Raw genomic sequence first — 23,920 nt, forward strand, 5'->3', positions numbered from 1 at the left:
TTATCTGTGTTGCTGTTCATAGTCCCTCTCGCACATTCCAATTAGCCACCGCGGTTGATATTTCCCTTTGAAACAAACTCAAAGTAGATGTGTAAGAAGACAGGCTGCGGATACTGTGAATGAAGGTTTGAAAACATGATGCGAACTACAGTATGTGACAGATAAAACGAGGCGGTGAGGGACTTACCCTGGCACTTCCCAATGACTGAGCCAAAGTCATCTCTCACAGACCTGAGCCACACACACACACACACAAACACAGGAAAAGTGAAAAAGCAGCGGTAATACACTTCACGACAAGGATACACACACCCAAGGGTGCAAGCATACACACTCTAAGCATTACATGACCTGGTATGATGTAGGTTATAATCGTCACTTATGGTCTGCCAACTGAAGTAGCTCAATGGATGAAGCAGACAGGGCCTTGAGAGTAGGCAGCGTTTAGACAGACTCTTAAACAGAGCTCAATGGATAAGGCCTTGAGCTGACATTACACCCACCCCACAACAACAAATGCCACAAAGAAAGCCTATAAAACATACAGTGATTTAACAACGGTGGTGCAAAACAAAAGGACAACGGAGAAACCCACGATATCAAGCAGAGGCATGAGAGGAGGGACTCGATTGGTCTCGATCACAGCAGGTCAAAACCAACACAATTCTCCGAGTGTAGTGAATAACAGCTACATACTTTGGTTTTTACATATTGATATGCAAACAGTCTTTTGAGACAAAGCTGTTGAACAAGGCATAGTTTTTAAACCTGCTTCATTGCTATTGATTTTCATTTCAATTTTGCTCCATTGAAAGCGGTACATTGTGTCAATAGAGCACATTGCTGAGTGAGCGAATTTGCTCTGTGTAAGGAGGGAAATTGGATTTGTGTCGGGAAAATAATTACAACCACTCAAAATGAGCATACACATACTCTCGTGTGCATGTGTATGCTTTGGCCGCATTTAGGCCGCACTGGTATTTTCAATTTGTTAGCTTTAATTTATTTTATGTAGCCTGAAGTGCCACAGTAGGTTCGCTGAAATGTACCCAAATATGTTTTACTATGACTGATTGAGTTGTTACTGATTGTATTAATGCTTCATTCTTTGGATACAAGCTGAGAATTCAGCTCTTTTCTTTTTTTTTTTTAAAGGGAGATCTGATAAACCACCTTATTAATTAAAACGCTCTCTATCACTCGCAAACACACAGACCGGGAGCCTCAAACAGAGAGATAGAGTTCAATAATTACCTAATCTCCACACACTGGTCCTGAACCACCGCCAACAGTTTGCCATTACTGTGGAGAGAACAAGAGAATGGTCAGGGATGAACAAGAGACAAAAAAACAAAAACAAAAACAAAGAGGAGGGAGAAAACAAAGAGGGCAGGTTCATTTCATGAAATGAACACCATCTAGGGTGATTAAAGAAGATAAGAGAGTGGGGGCAGCGGGGGCAGTTTGGATGGGAGATAAAGACTGTAATAAGGACCCATGTTGGAAGGCTTTAAGAGAAGAGAAACAATAATAATCAGGAGCAATAAACCGAGCATAGAGAGTTTCAGAGGGAATTAAATGAAGGAGAAAGATTTAAGAGCAGACACAAACTAAATGGAAGGATCAAGCACAACAAACAAATGGATATCCGCAGCATCATTTGATCGCATTTAACGCCATCTTACATGTTGGGATCGATGGGCAATTAAAAACAGCCTTTCCATTTGGTTTGTCTGTTGTAATGATTACAATTAAATGATTGGTGGAGAGGATACGCGAAAGGGGGAGGGAACCGGGCGAGTGGAAGGCTTAGTGCATGTCAGCAACAAAATGGTCAACAGTCAAGTATTGATTACAGAGAGTGTGTGTGTGTGTGTGTGTGTGTGTGTGTGTGTGTGTGTGTGTGTGTGTGTTCATGTTGCACCTTGCAAGCACCAGCTGCCAGTTGATCTGCTTATTGGCCAGGCGGACGAGACCAAGAGGAAGAGACGAGCTGGAGGGGCTGAAGTTTAAAGAATCAGACAAATGAGCATGTTAATAACCGATAAAAAAGTATCACCGTAACTTACGAGGAGTCCTTCTAAATGAGGCTAAAAGTTCTCAGCAAAGAATTTTACTCTTAAAGTTTTCACAAAGCTGCTGAGAGCAACTTTTACTGAGAGACTGAGATCTCCAGAGATAAGAGAAGCAGCTGGGTCACCCTGTTGCTATGGATGACATCATGCATATTCACTATGTCTACAGTGATTGGCTGACAGGTGACCCGTCTGCATCCGTGAATATTTAATTAAGTTAAATTAAAATGAAGGTAAATTAATAAATGTATTTGAAAAAATTCAACTAAATGAATTAAAGTTAAACTAAATATATAATGCAATTAAACTAAATTCAATTCAGTTACAGAAAATGTTTAATTAAGTTCAATTAAAATTCTATTAAAGTAAATTTATGAAATGTATTAATCTCAATTAAAATAGAAATTTCAACTCATTCAATTGAGTTACACTAAAATTCTAATTAAGTTCAATTAGAATGTAATTAAAATTAATTATTTAAAATAAAATGTTTTATTGAATTAAATTAAGTTAAAAAGAATTGTTAAAGTTTAAACTACATTAAAACTAAATTAATATGTAAAACAAATATATATATAAATTAGTTAAAGTTAAAATAATGTAAAATAAATTACATAAAAATAATAATACATTTTAAATGTAATTGCTATAAAATCTGCTTTATATATTATTGATAATTTAACGTACACTTAATTATCTGTCAACAAATGTGGATCTGAAAAGTGCATTTTTGGTTTGAGGTTCATCAGTACTGCAAACTGCCTTTTCCAGTGTCCAAGATGTGGACCGTTTAGAAACTGCCATCGCTGGTGTCATTTGGATGTTTTTGCTTTGTGGTGCAATTTTTTATTTGATTCTCACAACCTTATTCAGCCTCAAAATATGCATTTAAAAGTTCACTATCATTATACGTTTGTATTGTACTTGACTGTTTATGGTCTACAGCACAAATGCCAGAAGCTTCTATTGAAGATGAAAATGTGTCAGCATGTGGAGAGCGGGCTGCCTGTTGGGTAACTTCTAATAAAAATCCTAATTTCTCATTCACAAAAAGAGAAGGGGAGCTACGAGAAGAGCATGGCTAGAGGAGTTCTTTAAATATTTAACGAGGTTATTGATGGTGCTAGCTAACCACCTGCTGAGGAGATAAGCAGGCCTTGGTGCTACAGTACTACAGAATCCACTGCAAGCCAGATCTAGCCATCTGTTAAGGTGCCAACAGATACTTTGCAGTAAGAGCAAAATAGATAGATAGATACAAACGTTCCTTTTAATCTGAGTTAGGTAAGAATTCAAGACACCCAAATCTAAGATATTATATTCATTATATTATTGCACACAGAATAACATGATGAAACAGTGACGCCGCGGGCAGTTACTTCCAGGACAAAAGTCTATTTGTTTTAGCTTTAATTGTCATGTTATCATTGTCATCTTCAATTATAGGTTGTGCAATCATGTAGCAAAATAAACTTATATAAATGGATTTGCATTCCAACCAATTTACAGCTGTATCTTGTTTCTTATAAATAGTTTAACTTCAGGTTGAATCTAAAAGCATAGGCCTATTTTTGGATAGTGATAGAATTAGTAAGATGGCTCCAATTGAATAGAACAATGTTACATCTGATCATTTAATATAATGATTATTTCTTTTTTATTTCAGTGTTAATTAACCATAAATGACTTTCACCAAGACAGGAAACAGTCTGAACAAAGTTATAGTTCAAAAGTCTTTTAAGATTTTAAATTCATGAGATATTTTTTGTTTAGTAGCACATAGCAGTCCTGAAATATGATTTCCTTAGTCAGCACCTGAAAGATGCATTCCCACTTTAGCATTCATAGCTGATCTAAAAACAAGCTTGCTGACATACATTCAAAGTAATACATGTACTTATAATGTGATGTAGACAAACATGTATTAAGCCACAGAAGTCTGATCTAAAAATGGTACTACTAATTAGCACCATGAATCACAGCTTGTCAGCCCATTACACTGAGGAAATAATGTCAAGTCGTGTGTACCTGTCCATAATAATGAATAATGAATAATTAACTTACCTGTACCACAAGTAGTGCAAGACTAGGCGGAATGGCCCTGTAAGAAATATATCACAGTTAGTAAGCATAATATTGGCAACTGTGTGATAAGGACATCTTGTATTGATCATTGTATAAGCCTCCTCTTGTCACATCCTAAATTAAGATTTAGATACTGCAGTAAAGGAGAAATAGGACCTCTTTACCCCGGTAGAGGCAAAGAATGTCTAACTATACAAAACTAAAAAGGTCCTTTCAGGACCGATGATCATGTTCATGAATGATTCTGGCACCTCCTACTGTAGGAATTGGGAAACATCTGTGTTCTTGGTTATAAAGACACTCATCAGGTATCATAACATGCCAACATAATCTTGCATATCTTATTCATCATGTATTACATAATTAGATATCTTGTATCCTGAGGGGTCTGTGATAAGATGCAGAAAATGTACACCCTTTCGTTGATTGCTGAATTTCATAGTGAACACACACAGCCAGGTGCTGTTTTGTTATGAAGTAAAGCGCCCCCTATCGGCACGCAGATTATCACAAGTAGGCAACAAAAAATAAAAGAACTTACCGGTCACTGCTTTTGCAATAAGTGAGGTGTTGTGCTCCTTGTTGCCTCGCAGCTGCAAATGTTAGAGAGGGACAGTTGTGTCGGGGTCATCACTTATTATTTGTTAACTTTAAATAATGTATGACAGAGCCAAAGTTGGGCTAGCAGCAACATAGTTTTTGGGATATAGCTAGCTAAACGGAGCAACATACTGTGCCGTATGAATGGAATTTAACTGCCCAGTGCACTAGTAATTATAATAAAAAATACACTATATGTTAGTGTGAAATATAAAATAAAATATGAGCATAGCTAGCAGTATATTTATGCTACGTGGCTTTGAGCGGCTGACCCTATGCAACTGATTAGAGTTGACTTTCGAGGGGGAATTTTTACAAATAAATGTTGATCAAAAGACCCACAAACTGAACTGAAAACGAGCAAAAATTGAAGGCTGACCAACCTGAGTATCTGTCTCTGCCGGCCATTCGGTAATGACAAGTAAATCATACAAAATGTTTTCATCTTCGCCTTCAATCAGGCTTTCTTCAGCCATGTTTACTTGAACAGGCTGTCAAAGTCTACGGCGAGAAGCACTGGACAAAATAAATAAGGGAACCGCGTTTGGAAAATGTAGCTAACAGCTCAGGTGAAGTAGTTTTATGGCATGATATTGCCTATTATGATACAACAAAACAACATATACATATTTTCTTCTGTAGCTCGCCCCACAAGAGATATTGTGTAGTGATAATATTACCGTGTTTTACTAACTAGTTCACAAACCGGAACCAATGACATAGGGCTGCGAGGCTCGCCCACTAACCGAGTTACACCGAGCCCAACACGTTAACGTTGCATCCGGTCAAATTGCACTCGTAGCAGTAATCATGTCAGCGTTTTCTGGTAAGAATATTTAATAAATTTCATTATGTAGACGTCGCATCCGTTTTTTAGTTCAACCTCAAACTTATTTTAAAAGCCGCGTGAGTGCACTGAAGTATTAAATATGTGTTTTGTTCAACAGAAATGGGGGTTATGAATGAAATTGCGCAGGCTACGGAAGAGTTGGACTGGCTGTAAGTCACTCAGGCTGGGTTGTTTATTTGGCAAAATTCATGCCTGTATTGTCATATCTGTCCATATTGTTGTTACCTGATAGTTGTTGCTTTAAGCCTAACAGTTGACACTGAATTGACGTATTTCAATTGTTGAATTTCAGGCTACCTACTGACATCCAGGCAGAGTCCATTCCCCTTATTCTCGGAGGAGGAGATGTACTTATGGTAAGTCTTACCTATTTGTCTTTGTTTGTCTCGGACACAAAATTTGCTCACTGCAAGTTTTACATCTCACTATCTTTTTTTCTTTTAGGCAGCAGAAACTGGTAGTGGTAAAACAGGAGTAAGTACTTGACAACCACTCAGTTTTCAAATATAACTTTACCTCTGAAGTTTGCATTTAAACATCAGCCCAAATAAGTAACGAACAAAAACTTAAGTGTAATACTTCTCCTCTGCAGGCCTTCAGTATTCCAGTGATCCAGATTGTGTATGAGACCCTGAAGGATCAGCAGGAGGGCAAGATGGGCAGAGCTTCCATCAAGACTGGAGGAGCTAGTGAGACCGCAATAATATTAGTGGCTTATTTGGTTGAAGTCTGTGTGTTTGATATACATGTACAGAACTTGCTGGTCTAATAGACCTTGTCAGGCCAGTATCATATTGAGGGTCCATTATAGTACAAATAATTATGAAAGCAGTGGTCTGTGCCCTGCAGATATTTAACCTGCTCTGTTTCTTTGTCAGTTTTAAACACTTGGCAGATGAATCCTTATGACCGCAGCCCAGCCTTTGGTAAGAGGAGAGAAATTAGCATGTAATGTCACATTCCAGCACCATTATAACGCCAACGGTCTACTTATCAGCACTTTTTGCTTTTTACCTGTACAGCAATTGGTCCAGATGGACTGTGCTGCCAGAGCAGGGAATTTAAAGAGTGGCATGGCTGTCGCTCTACAAAAGGAGTCACCAAAGGTGTGTAACGCACACAAGACAAATTAAGATTTCAAGACAACATACATGCATTTCAAGGGAACCAAAAATGAAAGAATTATTTCTTTTCAACTGTTACCTGTCCTTATCCATGTCTTTATGTGTCCAGGGAAGTACTGTTACGAGGTGACCTGCCACGACCAGGGTCTATGTCGCATTGGCTGGTCCACCAGTCAGGCAGCCCTGGACTTGGGTAATGCTCCTCTACTCGTCACATTCTCAATGCTTTACAAGATACAACGGCTAAAATAAACTGAATAGAAAAATAATTCAATCATGAACTCTTCATTTCTTTCCAGGAACTGATAAGTATGGTTTTGGTTTTGGTGGGACTGGGAAGAAATCCAACAACAAGCAGTTTGACAGCTATGGAGAGGTAAAAAAAAAGAATTAATATTTAAATATGTAAACAACTGTGAGGATAAATTTTCAAACGTGTTCTCTCTTTGTTATCTTGTCTCTTTGCAGGAGTTCACCATGCATGACACTATTGGATGCTACTTGGATCTAGACAAGGGACAAATTTCCTTCACTAAAAATGGTGCTGTCTCAGTAGTTATCATTCTCCTGTTTATATAAGACATCTGGGCATGGTGTTGAATTGCAATGTTACTCATGTTTCTTGCCCTCCTCTCTTCAGGTAATGACCTGGGTTTGGCTTTTGAGATCCCTCAACATGTGAAGAATCAGTCCTTCTTTGCCTCCTGTGTGCTCAAGGTATCACATAAATAATGGTTTAAAAAAAAACCAAAAACAACAGTTGCCAGATTTCCACCATACAAACGGCACGTTTTCTTATCTGTGTACCAGAATGCAGAGCTGAAGTTCAACTTGGGAGGAGAAGAGTTTAAACATGCCCCTAAGAGTGGGTTTGTTGCCCTCAACCAGGCGCCAGAGGGCCACACAGTCAAATCTTCTCAGTCAGGTGTGTGGATGCAACCTCAATGTAACATATACCAAATGTAACTGAGATGAATATCATATACTTAAAGAACCAGAGATGAGTTGATGTTTAGACTAGGTAATGCATTTGTTATTTTCAAGCCTTATTTTGGTAGCGATTTCAATTTTTAAAACAAGGTATTTGGGCTACAGTTTTACCATTGCTGATACACCTGTGAATTCATCACTGTGTGTGTGTGTGTGTGTGTGTGTGTGTGTGTGTGTGTGTGTGTGTGTGTGTGTGTGTGTGTGTTTAGGCAGTGCCAGAGTGAGTCAGGTGAAAGGCTCATCCAACGCACCCAAAGCCCTGATCATCGAGCCGTCTAAAGAATTGGCCGAACAAACCCTCAACAATGTCAAGCAATGTGGGAAATATGTGGATAACCCCAAACTCAGGTAGGACTATACAGAGCTGGCGTCAACATTGGTTGGCACGAATATCGTAGAACCTTGCAGAAAATGCATGTGTAGGTACCTTTTGAAATCAACAAATAAAAAAATATTACAATTATTGCTTTAGTCGATGCATTCTGCATTTGCCTTCATTTTCCAGTGTATATATCATACTTGTTTTATACCAGCAGATGAAGCCAGTACTTAATTTTCAATGTTGACATCAGTATGTGCAGTAATATGTCGCTCTGTCGCTACAGGAACCTGTTGGTGATTGGTGGTGTGCCTGCCAAAGACCAGCTGGCTGCTCTGGAACAGGGGGTATGTGACATGTACTGTCTCCAAACAAACTGTTACACACCGAGTTGAAATAGTTTTAACTAACGTATATTCTTTTGCTTTGTTCCTCTCACCTGTTTTCTGCTTCTTCTGTAATTAGATTGACATTGTGGTGGGAACACCAGGCAGACTAGACGACCTCATATCCACTGGGAAGCTCCTTCTCTCCCAAGTCCGCTTTCTAGTCCTGGATGAGTGTGTATGTACAACACTGCTCTAGTATTTCCCCGTTTCATCAGAAGCTCTGATTTTTCAAAGCCTACGAAGTGCAAACACATGGTTTTTTTTAATGGTTGATTTACACATAGCATAACAATCCCTAAAGTCACTAACCATTTGTCTTTGTTCCCTCAGGACGGCCTCCTGTCCGCAGGCTATACAGACTTTATCAACAGGATCCATAATCAAATCCCTCAGGTCACTTCTGACGGCAAGAGACTGCAGGTAACGCTTAAGATAAATGGCATGTGTGACAATAAACATTTCGGTTACGACAATTTATACAGATACTTCTGCACTGACCATGGATAAACCCACTTTAAAAAATCAGTGCTATCCCTTTAATAGTAACATAGGCACAACACACTTAGATGACGGTCAGAGCAGTCGTAAGACATTTTCTGAAAACTTTGTGTGAGGTGCAGATGGATTAGAGGAAGACATTGCTCTCTGGTGCTCACCAGCTAGCAAAGCGAGTAAGCGCATAAGATGAAATCTGTTATTGCTGTAAGATCGGGGAAGTCAAAGTGAACTATTTCAGTGGATATCTTCTCTTCCAGGTGATCGTTTGTTCGGCCACGCTGCATTCGTTTGACGTGAAGAAGCTGTCCGAGCGCATCATGCACTTTCCCACTTGGGTGGACCTGAAGGGGGAGGACTCTGTTCCCGAGAGTGTCCACCATGTGGTAGTGCCCGTCAATCCGAAGAACGATCGCCTCTGGGAGCGCCTGGGCAAGAACCACGTCCGGGTGAGTCTCTCATGTTGACACAAAGACGCACTTCATAGTGATGTAGTCTGAGTAATAACAGGGGGGGTGCAGCAGGGATTTGCTTTGCTGCCGAAGCATTGTGGAGGATTCAACACATGTTAAAGATTGTATGTCGTTGCTTCTCTCAGTTTAGATTAATGTGTTGACAAAGTTTTTAAATTTTTTTCTTGCTTTGGATAGACTGATGAAGTCCATGCTAAAGACAACACCAGACCAGGAGCCAATTCTGCAGGTAAGAGCAGATGGGCAGCACGGTTTAGGACATTTAATTTGTATCCCTCTAGTGTGATGTGTTGAATACAGTCTTGGAGGAGCAATGTGCAACACATACACAACAACACTTTTATTATTATACAGTTATTTCCTTCTAATGAGTCGTCACGATTCAAAACAAATACGTGTTATGTGTGCGTTTTTATAGAAATGTGGTCAGAAGCCATCAAGGTGCTGAAGGGCGAGTACACAGTGAGGGCCATCAAAGAGCACAAGATGGACCAGGCCATAATCTTCTGTCGCACCAAGATCGACTGTGACAACATGGAACAGTACTTCATTCAGCAAGGAGGAGGTAGGAGGCGTCACTGGACCGACCGTTTGAAGTGGGAACACCCCATCGCATACACACACTTCTAAAAGAATGACGACTTAATCTGCGTTTATACTTTTTTGCAATGACGATCTGAGAATTCAACCTTCAGTATTGGTCTCTTTTTTTATTTTCTTTAGGTCCCGACAGTAAAAGCCACCAGCTTTCCTGCGTCTGCCTTCATGGTGATCGTAAGCCCAATGAGCGGAAAACTAACTTGGAGCGCTTCAAGGTAACTTAATGATACCATTTTTTTTTTTTTTTTACAATTAACAACCAGTCTATCAGTTTTTGAAGATCTTCTTGCGTTGTCAGAAAAAAGAAGTGAGGCTCTTGGTCTGCACAGACGTAGCGGCCAGAGGAATTGACGTCCACGGAGTTCCTTATGGTAAATATTTCCGATTTCCAAAATAAAACGTACACTCTTTCGAATACTGATTATATACAGTGTTCATCACTAAAGAGTACTTTGCTGCATTCTGTATATACAAGTCCACTCTCTTCATCTCTTCATCTCTTCATCTCTTCATCTCTTCATCTCTTCATCTCTTCATCTCTTCTCCAGTGATTAACGTCACTCTGCCAGATGAGAAGCAGAACTACGTCCATCGTATCGGCAGAGTCGGAAGAGCCGATAAGTAAGCGCTGACGTTTTTTGAAAATAACCGAGTTTGTGTGTTATGGCTGAGGAAGAGTTTAACTTATTAGTTTCTTATTTTTACCATTTGAGTTTTGTTTTTATAATCACTTTCATGTATCAAATTCATCTTCATTGCAAACTGAAACTTTTTTTTTTTTTAAATGTCTCATCATGATATGATTTAACTGAAAGACAATAAATGACAGTAAAAGTCATCTCCTATTCTTTTACCTTGCAGAATGGGACTGGCCATCTCCTTGGTTGCGATGGAGAAGGAGAAGGTAGGATGGAGTTTAGTAAAACGCTGATAATTAATTTTTGATTGCGCATTGTTTGTGAAAATATGTCAAATTGAATGTTTTTATGTGTGCAGGTGTGGTACCACGTTTGCCCAAACCGAGGCAGAGGCTGCTACAGCACCCGCCTGAAGGAGGACGGAGGTTGCACCATCTGGTACAACGAGAAAGAGGTGAACGGGGATGCAGACATAAAAACTTAATCGAGCTGAGGCAGCAAGTGAAATTTGCTATTTGAAATACGACCGATTCATCTGAGGGGCTTTTTAAGTGACTTGATAGAAAGCCGATGAATATGGGGGACCCTTTTAGTTTTTGGAGGTTTTGTCTGCGAAACCCCAGTGAGCAGTATAGATTTTGCTCCATTTTTGAAGCGCCGAAAGCTCGAGCACACACACTTTTGACCCTGTCGCAGTATGACATGATTCCACACTACACATCGTGGACTCTCATTTCTACTTCTGCTCTTTTTTTGTCCATCCCTTTCCTCTCATCAAAGCTCCTGTCAGATATTGAGGAGCATCTAAAGTGCACCATCACCCAGTGTGAGCCAGACATCAAAGTACCTTTGGATGATTTTGATGGAAAGGTCACCTATGGTCAGCGCAAGGCATTGGGAGGTATGTGTGTTATTCAGTGACTGATGATTGTGTAAAAATATATCGTCACCACATTTACTAACAAACCTGTTGCTCTTGCCTAGGTGGTAACTACAAGGGCCACGTGGATGCTCTGGCCCCGACGGTCCTGGAGCTGGCTAACCTCGAGAGAGAAGCCCAATCTTCCTTCCTCCACCTGGGATACATGCCGAACCAGCTTTTCAGAGCTTACTGAACGCATCCCAACTAGCATAACGCTGTAGGCTGCACTGATACGGAATAAAGAAATGTGGAACATTTTCACATGTCGCACCAACAGGATACAAAATCGTCCTGCAACAATGTCTCATTGTGCATTTATATTACACTTTTTTTTTCACACCAGCAAGACATATAAACTTAACCTCGTAAATGATTTATTGTACATGAAATGTATACTAAAAGGTGTCACAATCTCGCTATTTCACTGGGGATGCCAAACTTGTCCTTGGCATATAATGCTAACACTAATTCAAACCTATTTTGTGTTTTGTTTACTGTGGTTGAATTAAATATTTAAGTTTCCTTATTGGCTAAAAAGTCAATGTATGGCTGGGTGTTTGTTTTCTGAAATAAACTGTGTTAGCCTGCTCAGTTTGGGTTCATTCTCTATAAAGGAAGGAAATACCTGCATCAATTATGAATGTCGTATTACGATATTATGAATATCTGTATTTAAATTTGTGGGGAAAAAATTGGTTGAAAACAAATAAAGTCTAATGTAATCAACCAGAAATTTCGCGACCCTCCCTGTTAAAGCCCTCTGATCTACAGGAAGTTGTTTTTTTACCCTCGTTCATCGTCGGATCGATTTACAGCGAGCACCCATATGAGAATGACACTAATTATTTCCTTGTTTCACTTTTTCTAAAAGCTCTTTGTTTTATTAAGAAGATTATGCCTTGTTTTGTTTTTCTTGAAAGGTAAGCCTTAAAGCGGTAGGCTATCAGGACGGCATTTTAAAATTGAGGTTTCGGACCTTTGCTGATCTTTTCATTTTAATTGAATACCTCTGAATTAGTGTTAGAATAATTTAAGTTTGTACAATTCCAAAAAGCAGCAGTATTACAGCAGGGAAATGGTTTCATGAAAAATAGTTAGGCTACTTGAAATTAGACTGCTGTGCTTTTGATGATTTAATGGGGATACAAAGTTCTACATAGTTGTGGAAAAACAAAGACATCACTTACGTAATCGTGTTGATTAAAGTGTTGTATTTCTGTAAAATCGCGTTTTAATCACTGACAATATATTTGGCGCTTTTATTTTGAAATGTCCTTGCTCTGATCTTCCTTCTTCACTTCCTGCTAATGGCTTGTTTCTTCGACAGTTGAGAGGTTTTAAGCCTTGCTTTTATACATGAAGACATCGTTCGAGAAACAGCGTTTTGAGTTAACAACAGAGAAGGACGTCTCTGTGACTGTTCGGTCTACATTTGGTACGTGAACGTCACTTTGTTTCGTCTTTTATTCGATCACGGTGGGGGGATTGTGTTTTTCTCAAATGTCTATCTTTCGTCTAATGTTGTCTTTTACAAAATGATAAGTGAGCGAACAAAAGACAAATATAATACGTTATGTTACTACCCTTCGCTTTCAAACCAGCATCAATTCTTATACAGGTACACTTGCACAAAGTCAGGGATTTTGTAGATTTATAGTCCACGTTGAGGATCCATGCAGTGGTCGGCCATACCTCCAGCATGGTGGAGTCGCTTGGCCTTGTTTACATGTCGGAGGTTTGGCTTTTTGGCTGAAACTCTTCCATGAAGACCACTTCTGAAGACTTCTCTGGACAGTAGATGGGTGTAACTGGGTCCCACTGGTTTTCTGCCAGTTCTGAGTTACTGCAGGACATCTTCCGATTTCAAAGGGAAATAAGGTTTGTGTGTTTTTCATCTGCTGCACTAAATTTCCTGGCGTCAACGATCTTCAACGTGGACTATAATCTTACAAAATCCCTGACTTTGTGCACCTGTATAAAAATTGATGCTGGTTTGAAAGCAAAGGGTAGTAACACCAAATATTGATTTGATTTAGATTTGTCTTTTGTTGGCTCATTTGGTAAATTTGCATGTATGTATGTATATGTATTTATGTAACGTATGTGTGTGTGTATATATATATATATATATATATATATATATATATATATATATATATATATATATACATACATGTGGTGTGGTGTGTATGTATGGTAGTATGTATGTATGTATATATATATATATATATATAAATATATATATATATATATATATATATATATATATATATATACATACTATATATTATATATATTTATATATATATATATCTATATATATATATATACTATCTCTCTCTATACTATATCTCCTCTCTATCTCTCTCTCTCTCTCTCTCCATCTCTCTACTCTCTCTCTCTCTCGTGTGTGTGTGTCTCTCCTTCCTCCTTCTGTCTTCTGTCTGTGTCTCTCTGTCTGTCTGTCTGTGTGTGTGTGTGTTGTGTGTGTGTGTGTGTGTGTGTGTGTGTTGGTGTGGTGTATATCTACTTTTACTTGTCATTAATGTTGTCATTTAGCAAACATTCAACTTTTTGTTATTTAGGGTTGCACTCTACCAGCACCGTCCCATTGCTGACTGGAGGATTTCCAAGTAGGATGCAGACATGCAGTGTGAGCCAGACATGTTGGAGGAACTTTTAGCTAAACCATGATTTACGAAGTATGTATCCAGCTGAAATCAAATCGCATTACATTTGCGGAGCTGCAATTAGAATCAGCTTTATTGCTAAGTACGTTTTCACATACTGTAGAAATTTACAAGACAATAACAAGAGTCAAGAAACATAAATACAGTACAAATAATGTGTTTTTAAAAATGAAAGAGCTGTCCAGTTTTGTGATGAATGTGAAAAGTTCAGTCGGTAGAATTGAGAATATGTGCAATGTACAGGAATCGTTAAAAGTTGACAGGCTCATTAGTCATATAGGCTGTGTTACCATCATTAGAAGGCTAAATGTTTGCGGCTCGTGAGATTTATTTTTTTGTTGGTAAATTACAGCATCTTATTGCTAAAGAAATGCTCATCACTTTATATAGCAACTAATTTCACCCATAGTATTTTTGTTTTTGGATAGAATGACCAATTGTTTGGACAAGAAAATGTAAAAGATATTGTCTAACTGCACATCACAAGTAGCTAGAGACCAAAAGTGATGATAATAAATTGACAATAAGACAGAGACAAACTCGCAAATCCTCACATTTGAGAAGCGTACGGCCGAAGTGTAAAATATTTTTTATTTTAGTCTAGTAAATATTACATAATTATTACATTTAAATTGTGACTACCTTAAGGCTGAGGTGTAGTGTTTATCATTTTATATCAGTTATAATTTTTTCTCCTTAACTAAATACAGGAAAGCAAGACATAGAAGACCAAGAAGATCAGTAGATCACTGGAGAAAGACAACAGGGACACCTGCAGTCTGAAGGACAATAAAAAGATGGACGCCAGCAAAGTATGGCAGTGGCGCATTATGCGTGTGAAGACATATTTGAGACGTCCAAACCCATTCTATCACAGCAACAGCATAGGATTGGATTTTAATGTAGCATCCAACACCAGAAAAAACTGGACATACAATTAGTAACAAATGGTGTCATACTTGAGATCTGTGACTTTGCTAGAAAAGTAAACAAGAGTAGAAGGCATTTTATCACAGAAATACTGGAGAACAATTTCGATCTTGCATCGGAAAATGAGCAACAGCGGATTGATTTTAATGCTCGAATTGTGCACAAAGTCAATGACCTGATCAAGAAACCTCCTAAAGATAAAAATGAAGTTTTTACTCTCTTTGACACGTCATGTACACCAGAATGCAACAATGGACTGAACATGGCATCTACAAAGCGTAAGACTAAAGGTTTCCTGGTGGAGATGGATGATACTGATGATAGTGAAAATGAAGATACATTCCAGTGTTCACAAGCAACATCCAAAAACACATAAAGACAGAAAGTCCCTTGGTGGAGATAGAAGAGGTACACGTCGTTGACCGTCAACATGAGGATGAATTAAAGGGTTCAGAAACACAGTCAGCAGAAGCACGGAGAGAGGCTGTTCTTCCCCTTTTGTTTCCTTGTTGTGAAGAAATTGGTCTGAGCCTTGATGTTGGGTCAAAACAAAGTCTAGATCCAGGTTTGTTGACAAAGGGTGTGATGTTAGAATTGGTACACTTCACCAGAATTCTGACTGCATCCTACAGCCCTATTGTTCTGGGTGTGTTGGAGCACAATTTTGAACTCGATGTCAGTAGTCGACAGGCAAAAAGTCGAGTTTGGTTCAAGATATCACACCTGCTGAAAAGAAGAAAGCGATTTCTCACCACTGGTAGCAAAATGACCCCGGAGTTTAAAAATGAGAGGTTTTCGTTCCAGACAAATCCCTTCAAGAGAACTACTGGATCACCACTGTCCAATGTGGAAGGCCCACAGTATCAGCTTAAGGAAGTGACAAAAAGAAGGCAGTCTGATTTAAAAAGTAAACAGGAAAAGACGGCTCTGTCAACAACAGGTGAAAGGGGAAACAAAAGGTGCAGAAGAGAACAGTCTAAAGAAATGGAGACCAACACACTCTCTCCTAACACTATGTATACCGGTCAAATAACAAAGGAAGATCATTGTTACACTTGTCCTCTAGGAGAGTCTGATCTAGACTCAGACACTGGCAATAAATGTGACATGGAACAAGAGGAAATGAGAGCAGAGATCAACTACACTTGTCCTCTAGGAGAGTCTGATCTAGACTCAGACGCTGGCAATAAATGTGACATGGAACAAGAGGAAATGAGAGCAGAGATCAACTACACTTGTCCTCTAGGAGAGTCTGATCTAGACTCAGACACTGGCAATACATGTGACATGGAACAAGAGGAAATGGGAACTGAGAACAACATGTGGAAGTTGCGCGCTAATTGTGTAAAACAAATCCTCTCCTCACTAAACAAAGAGTTGGGTCCATCTAAGGAATTTTGCATTGAATTCAATGTTGGTGACACTGATTGACGTATTTCAATTGATTGATTCAGGCTACCTACTGACATCCAGGCAGAGTCCATTCCCCTTATCTCGGAGGAGGAGTGTACTTTAGGTAAGTCTACCTATTGTCTTTGTTTGTCTCGGACACAAAATTTGCTCACTGCAAGTTTTACATCCTCACTATCTTTTTTCTTTAGGCAGCAGAAACTGGTATGGTTGTTAAAACAGGAGTAAGTACTTGACACCACTCAGTTTTCCAATATAACTTTACCTCTGAAGTTTGCATTTAAACATCAGCCAAAAGTAGTACGAACAAAAACTTAAGTGTAATACTTCTCCTCTGACAGGCCTTCAGTATTCCCAGTGATCCAGATTGGTATGAGACCTGAAGGATCAAGCAGGAGGCAAGATGGGCAGAGCTTCCATCAAGACTGGGAGGAGCTAGTGAGACCGCAATAATATAGTGGCTTATTTGCGTTGAAGTCTGCGTGTGTGTTTGATATACATGTACAGAACTTGCTGGTCTAATAGCTGTCAGGCCAGTATCATTGAGGGGTCCATTTATAGTACAAATAATTATGAAAGCAGTGGTCTGTGCCCTGCAGATATTTAACCTGCTCTGTTTCTTGTCAGTTTTAAACACTTGGCAGATTAATCCTTATGACCGCAGCCAGCCTTGGTGAAGAGGAGAGAAAGAAATAGCATGTAATTCACATTCCAGCACCATTATAACCGCCAACGGTTACTTATCAGACTTTTGCTTTTTACCTGTACAGCAAGGTCCGATGGACTGTGCTGCCAGAGCAGGAATTTAAAGAGTGGCATGGCTGTCGCTCTACAAAGAGTCACCAAAAAGGTGTGTAACGCACACAAGACAAATTAAGATTTCAAGACAACATACATGCATTTCAGGGAACCAAAAATGAAAGAATTATTGTCTTTTCAACTGTTACTGTCCTATCCCTGTCTTTATGTGTACAGGGATGTCTGTACGAGGTGACCTGCCACGACCAGGGTCTAGTCGCATTGGCTGGTCCACCAGTCAGGCAGCCCTGGACTTGGGTAATGCTCCTCTACTCGTCACTTCTCAATGCTTACAAGCAACAACGGCTAAAATAAACATGAATAGAAAAATCAATTCAATCATGAACTCTTCATTTCTTTCAAGGAACTGATAAGTATGGTTTTGTTTTGTGGGACTGGGAAGAAATCAACAACAAGCAGTTGACAGCTATGGAGAGGGAAAAAAAATGAATTAATATTTAAATATGTAAACAACTGTGAGGATACATTTTCAAACGTGTTCTCTCTTTGTATCTTGTCTCTTTGCAGGAGTTTTCACATGCATGACACTATTGGATGCTACTGGATCTTAGACAAGGGACAAATTTCCTTCACTAAAAATGGTGGCGTCTCAGTATAGTATCATTCCTGTTTATATAAGACATCTGGCATGGTGTTGAATTGCAATGTTAATCTGTTTCTTGCCCTCCTCTCTTCAGGTAATGAACCTGGGTTTGGCTTTGAGATCCCTCAACATGTGAGAATCAGTCCTTCTTTGCTCTGTGTGCTCAAGGATCACATAAATAATGGTTTAAAAAAAAAAAAAAAACAGTTGCCAGATTTCCACCATACAAACGGCACGTTTTCTTATTGTGTACCAGAATGCAGAGCTGAAGTTCAACTTGGGGAGGAGAAGAGTTTAACACGCCCCTAAGAGGGGTTTGTTGCCCTCAACCAGGCCCCAGCAGAGGGCCCACACAGTCAAATCTTCATCAGTCAGGGTGTGGATGATGCAACCTCAATGTAACTATACCAAATGTAACTGAGATGAATATCATATACTTAAAGAACAGAGATGAGTTGTATGTTTAGACTAGGTAATGCATTTGTTATTTTCAAGCCTATTTTGGTAGCGATTTCTTTTTTAAACAAGGATTTGGGCTACAGTTTTACCATTGCTGATACACCCTGTGAATTCATCACTGTGTGTGTGTGTGTGTGTTGTGTGTGTTGTGTGTGTTGTGTGTGTGTGTGTGTGTGTTTAGGCAGTGCCAGAGTGAGTCAGGTGAAAGGCTCATCCAAGCACCCAAAGCCCTGATCATCGAGCCGTCTAAAGAATTGGCCGAACAAACCCTCAACAATGTCAAGCAATGTGGGAAATATGTGGATAACCCCAACTCAGGTAGACTAACAGAGCTGGCGTCAACATTGGTTGCACGAATATCGTAAACCTTGCGAAGAAATGCATGTGCTGGTACCTTTTGAAATCAACAAATAAAAAATATTACAATTTATGCTTTAGTCGATGCATTTGCATTGCCCTTCATTTTCCAGTGTATATATCATTCTGTTTTATACAGCAGATGAAGCCAGTACTTTAATTTTCAATGTTGACATCAGTATGTGCATAATATGTCGCTCTGTCGCTACAGGAACCTGTTGGTGATTGTGTGGTGTCTGCCAAAGACCAGCTGGCTGCTCGGAACAGGGGGTATGTGACATGTATGTCTCCAAACAAACTGTTACACACCGACTTGAATAGTTTTAACTAACGTATATTCGTTGCTTTGTTCCTCTCACCTGTTTCTGCTTCTTCTGTAATTAGATGACATGTGGTGGGAACACCAGGGCAGACTGACGACCTCATATCCACTGGGAAGCTCTTCTCTCCCAAGTCCGCTTTCTAGTCCTGGATGAGTGTGTAGTACAAACACTGCTCTAGTATTCCCGTTCATCAGAAGCTCTGATTTCAAAGCTACGAAGTGCAAACACATGTTTTTTTTTAATGGTTGATTACAATAGCATAACAATCCCTAAAGTCACTAACCATTTGTCTTTGTTCCTCAGGACGCCTCCTGTCGCAGCTATACAGACTTTATCAACAGGATCCATATCAAATCCCTAGGTCACTTCTGACGGCAAGAGGACTGCAGGAACGCTTAAGATAAATGGCAGTGTGACAATAAACATCGGTTACGACAATTATTATACAGATACTTCTGCACTGACCATGGATAAACCCACTTTAAAAAATCAGTGCTATCCCTTTAATAGTACATAGGCACAAAACAACACACTTAGATGACGGTCAGAGCAGTAGTAAGACATTTTCTGAAAAACTTTTGTGTGAGGTGCAGATGGATTAGAGGAAGACATTGCTCTCTGGTTGCCACCAGCTAGCAAAGCGAGTAAGCGCATAAGATGAAATCTGTTATTGCTGTAAGATCGCGGGAAGTCCAAAGTGAACTATTTCAGGGATATCTTCTCTTCCAGGTGATCGTTTGTTCGGCCACGCTGCATTCGTTTGACGTGAAGAAGCTGTCCGAGCGCATCATGCACTTTCCCACTTGGGTGACCTGAAGGGGGAGGACTCTGTTCCGAGAGTGTCCACCATGGGGTAGTGCCCGTCAATCCGAAGAACGATCGCCTTGGGAGCGCCTGGGCAAGAAACCACGTCCGGGTGAGTCTCTCATGTTGACACAAAGACGCACTTCATAGTGATGTAGTCTGAGTAATAACAGGGGGGGTGCAGCAGGGATTGCTTGTGCTGCCGAAGCATTGGAGGATTCAACACATGTTAAAGATTGTATGTCGTGCTTCTCTCAGTTTAGATTAATGTGTTGACAAAGTTTTTAATTTTTTCTTTGTTGGATAGACTGATGAAGTCCATGCTAAAGACAACACCAGACCAGGAGCCAATTCTGCAGGTAAGAGCAGATGGGCAGCACGGTTTAGGACATTTAATTGTGTATCCTTAGTGTGATGTGTTGAATACAGTCTTGGAGGAGCAATGTGCAACATACAACAAAACACTTTTATTATTTATACAGGTATTTTCCTTCTAATGGAGTCGTCACGATTCAAAAACAAATACGTGTTAGTGTGCGTTTTTATAGAAATGTGGTCAGAAGCCATCAAGGTGCTGAAGGTGCGAGTAGTACACAGTGAGGGCCATCAAAGAGCACAAGATGGCCAGGCCATAATCTTCTGTCGCACCAGATCGATCTGTGACCACAGGGAACAGTACTTCATTCAGCAAGGAGGGAGGGGAGGCGTCACTGGACCGACCGTTTTGAAGTGAGATGAACACCCCATCGCATACACACACTTCTAAAAGAATGACGACTTAATCTGCGTTTATACGTTTTGGCAATGACGATCTGAGAATTCAACCTTCAGTATTGGTCCTTTTTTATTTCTTAGGTCCCGACAGTAAAAGCCACCAGCTTTCTGCGTCTGCCTTCATGGTGATCGTAAGCCCATGAGCGGAAAACTAACTTGGAGCGCTTCAAGGTAACTTAATGATACCCATTTTTTTTTTTTTTTTACAATTAACAAACCAGTCTATCAGTTTTTGAAGATCTTCTGCGTTGTCAGAAAAAAGAAGTGAGGCTCTTGTCTGCACAGACGTAAGCGGCAGAGGAATTGACGTCCACGGAGTTCCTTATGGTAAAATTTCCGATTTCCAAAATAAAACGTACACTCTTTCGTAAATGATATAACAGTGTTCACACTAAAGAGTACTTTGCTGCATCTGTATATAAAAGTCCACTCTCTTCATCTCTTCATCTCTTCATCTCTTCATCTCTTCTCCAGTGATTACGTCACTCTGCCAGATGAGAAGCAGACTACGTCCATCGTTCGGCAGAGCGGAAGAGCCGATAAGTAAGCGCTGACGTTTTTGAAAATAACCGAGTTTGTGTGTTATGGCTGAGGAAGAGTTTAACTTATAGTTTCTTATTTTTACCATTTGAGTTTTTTTTTATAATCACTTTCATGTATCAAATCATCTTCATTGCAAACTGAAACCTTTTTTTTTTTTAAATGTCTCATCATGATATGATTAACTGAAAGACAATAAATGACAGTAAAAGTCATCCCTATTCTTTTACCTTGCAGAATGGGACTGGCCATATCCTTGGTTGCGATGGAGAAGGAGAGAAGGTAGGATGGAGTTTAGTAAAACGCGTGATAATTAATTTTTGATTGCGCATTGTTTGTGAAAATATGTCAAATTGAATGTTTTAGTGTGCAGGTGGGTACCACGTTTGCCCAAACGAGGCAGAGGCTGCTACAGCAACCCGCCTGAAGGAGGACGAGGTTGCACCATCTGGTACAACAGAGAAAGAGGTGAACGGGGAATGTCAGAATAAAAACTTAATCGAGCTGAGGCAGCAAGTGAAATTTGCTATTTGAAATACGACGATTCATCTGAGGGGCTTTTTAAGTGACTGATAGAAAGCCGATGAATAGGGGGACCTTTTAGTTTTTGGAGGTTTGTCTGCGAAACCCCAGTGAGCAGTATAGATTTTGCTCCATTTTGAAAGCGCCGAAAGCTCGAGCACCACACACTTTTGACCTGTCGCAGTATGACATGATTCCACACTACACATCGTGGACTCTCATTTCTACTTCTGCTCTTTTTTTGTCCATCCCTTTCCTCTCATCAAAGCTCCTGTCAGATATTGAGGAGATCTAAAGTGCACACCATCACCCGTGTGAGCCAGACATCAAAGTACCTTTGGATGATTTGATGGAAAGGTCACCTATGGTCAGCGCAAGGCATGGGGAGGTAGTGTGTTATTCAGTGACTGATGATTGTGTAAAAAAAATACGTCACCACATTTACTAACAAACCTGTTGCTCTTGCCTAGGTGTAACTACAAGGGCCACGTGGATGCTCTGGACCCGACGGTCCTGAGATGGCTAACCTCGAGAGAGAAGCCCAATCTTCTTCCTCCACTGGGATACATGCGAACCAGAGCTTTTCAGAGCTTACTGAACGCACCCAACTAGCAAGCTAGTAGGCTGCACTGATACGGAATAGAAAGAAATGTGGAACATTTCACATGTCGCACCAACAGGATACAAAATGTCCTGCAACAATGTCTCATGTGCATTTTATATTACACTTTTTTTCACACCAGCAGAATTATAACTAACCTCGTAAATGATATTGTACATGAAATGTATACTAAAAGGTGTCACAATCTCGCTATTTCACATGGGGTGCCAAATTGTCCTTGGCATATAATGCTAACACTAATTCAACCTATTTGTGGTTTGTTTACTGTGGTGAATTAAATTATTAAGTTTCCTTTTGGCTAAAAAGTCAGTATGGTGGTGGGGTTTGTTTTCTGAAATAAACTGTGTTAGCCTGCTCAGTGTTGGGTTCATTCTCTATAAAGGAAGGAAAACCTGCATCAATTATGAATGTGTATTACGATATTATGAATATCTATTTAAATTTGTGGGGAAAAAAATGGTGTGAAACAACAAATCAAAGTCTAATGTAATCAACCAGAAATTTCGCGACCCTCCCTGTTAAAGCCCCTGATCTACAGGAAGTTGTTTTTTTTACCCTCGTATCGTCGGATCGATTTACAGCGAGCACCCATATGAGAATGACACTAATATTTCCTTGTTACTTTTTCTAAAAGCTCTTTGTTTTTAAGAGATTATGCTTGTTTTGTTTTTCTTGAAAGGTGAAGCCTTAAAGCGGTAGGCTATCAGGACGCAATTTTTAAAATTGAGGTTTCGGACCTTTGTGATCTTTTCATTTTAATTGAAATACTCTGAATTAGGGTTAGAATAATTTAAGTTGTTACAATTCCAAAAAGCAGCAGTATACAGCAGGGAAATGGTTTCATGAAAAATAGTTAGGCTACTTGAAATTAGACTGCTGTGCTTTTGATGATTAATGGGGATACAAAGTTCTACATAGTTGTGGAAAAACAAAAGACATCACTACGTAATCGTGTTGATTAAAGTGTTGTATTTCTGTAAAATCGCGTTTTAATCATGACAAATATTCGGCGCTGTTTATTTTGAAATGTCCTTGCTCTGATCTTCCTTCTTCACTTCCTGCTAAATGGCTTGTTTCTTCGACAGTTGAGAGGGTTTTAAGCCTGCTTTTATACATGAAGACATCGGTCGAGAACAGCGTTTTGAGGGTAATACAACAGAGAGGACGTTCTGTGACTGTCGGTCTACATTGGTACGTGAACGCCCTCACTTTGTTCGTCTTTTATTCGATCACGGTGGGGGGGGATTGTGTTTTCTCAAAATGTCTATCTTTCGTCTAATGTTGTCTTTTACAAAATGATAAGTGAGCGAACAAAAAGAAAATAGATACGTTAGTTACTACCCTTCGCTTTCAAAACGCATCAATCTTATACAGGTACACTTGCACAAAGTCAGGGATTTGTAGATTTATAGTCCACGTTGAGGATCCATGCATGGTCGGCCATACCTCCAGCATGGTGGAGTCGTTGCTTGTTACATGTCGGAGGTTTGGCTTTTTGGCTGAAACTCTTCCATTGAGACCACTTTG

General features: G+C 39.6%; 2 protein-coding genes, 1 long non-coding RNA gene and 1 pseudogene across 3 annotated transcripts in view; 3 read left to right on the forward strand and 1 right to left on the reverse strand.

Moving 5' to 3' along the window:
* Positions 1-5,236, reverse strand: part of nbas (NBAS subunit of NRZ tethering complex) — a 152,932-nt gene extending 147,696 nt beyond the window's left edge. Inside the window, 6 exon segments of the mRNA XM_029462672.1 lie at positions 188-231; positions 1,255-1,302; positions 1,925-2,002; positions 4,140-4,176; positions 4,702-4,753; positions 5,144-5,236. Coding sequence (XP_029318532.1) covers positions 188-231; positions 1,255-1,302; positions 1,925-2,002; positions 4,140-4,176; positions 4,702-4,753; positions 5,144-5,236 — 352 coding nt within the window.
* A 124-nt stretch (positions 5,237-5,360) lies between these two features.
* Positions 5,361-12,151, forward strand: ddx1 (DEAD (Asp-Glu-Ala-Asp) box helicase 1). The gene is made up of 26 exons (XM_029462687.1): positions 5,361-5,586; positions 5,708-5,759; positions 5,903-5,966; positions 6,055-6,084; positions 6,203-6,299; positions 6,489-6,536; positions 6,633-6,716; positions 6,844-6,927; positions 7,034-7,110; positions 7,203-7,275; positions 7,375-7,451; positions 7,545-7,659; positions 7,934-8,072; positions 8,330-8,390; positions 8,509-8,607; positions 8,763-8,852; positions 9,188-9,376; positions 9,578-9,629; positions 9,819-9,965; positions 10,124-10,215; positions 10,299-10,371; positions 10,549-10,621; positions 10,862-10,904; positions 10,997-11,092; positions 11,419-11,539; positions 11,623-12,151. Exons 1-26 carry the CDS (start codon positions 5,571-5,573, stop codon positions 11,751-11,753), a joined length of 2,223 nt encoding a protein of 740 aa, XP_029318547.1. The 5' UTR covers positions 5,361-5,570; the 3' UTR covers positions 11,754-12,151.
* A 719-nt stretch (positions 12,152-12,870) lies between these two features.
* Positions 12,871-15,007, forward strand: LOC115028827 (uncharacterized). The gene is made up of 3 exons (XR_003834590.1): positions 12,871-12,995; positions 14,146-14,262; positions 14,961-15,007. It is a non-coding gene; the product is annotated as an uncharacterized LOC115028827 (long non-coding RNA).
* Positions 15,008-16,287: 1,280 nt separating this feature from the next.
* LOC115003918 (ATP-dependent RNA helicase DDX1-like) lies at positions 16,288-22,391 on the forward strand (annotated as a pseudogene).
* Positions 22,392-23,920: the final 1,529 nt, after the last annotated feature.

The sequence above is a fragment of the Cottoperca gobio genome, chromosome 24, assembly GCF_900634415.1.
Source record: "Cottoperca gobio chromosome 24, fCotGob3.1, whole genome shotgun sequence".
Taxonomy (NCBI): domain Eukaryota; kingdom Metazoa; phylum Chordata; class Actinopteri; order Perciformes; family Bovichtidae; genus Cottoperca; species Cottoperca gobio.

Coding starts and splice junctions, on each gene's coding strand:
- ddx1 (XM_029462687.1), top strand. Junction 9,630..9,818: donor ACCAGGAGCCAATTCTGCAG/GTAAGAGCAGAT, acceptor GCGTTTTTATAG/AAATGTGGTCAGAAGCCATC. Junction 10,905..10,996: donor TTGCGATGGAGAAGGAGAAG/GTAGGATGGAGT, acceptor TTATGTGTGCAG/GTGTGGTACCACGTTTGCCC.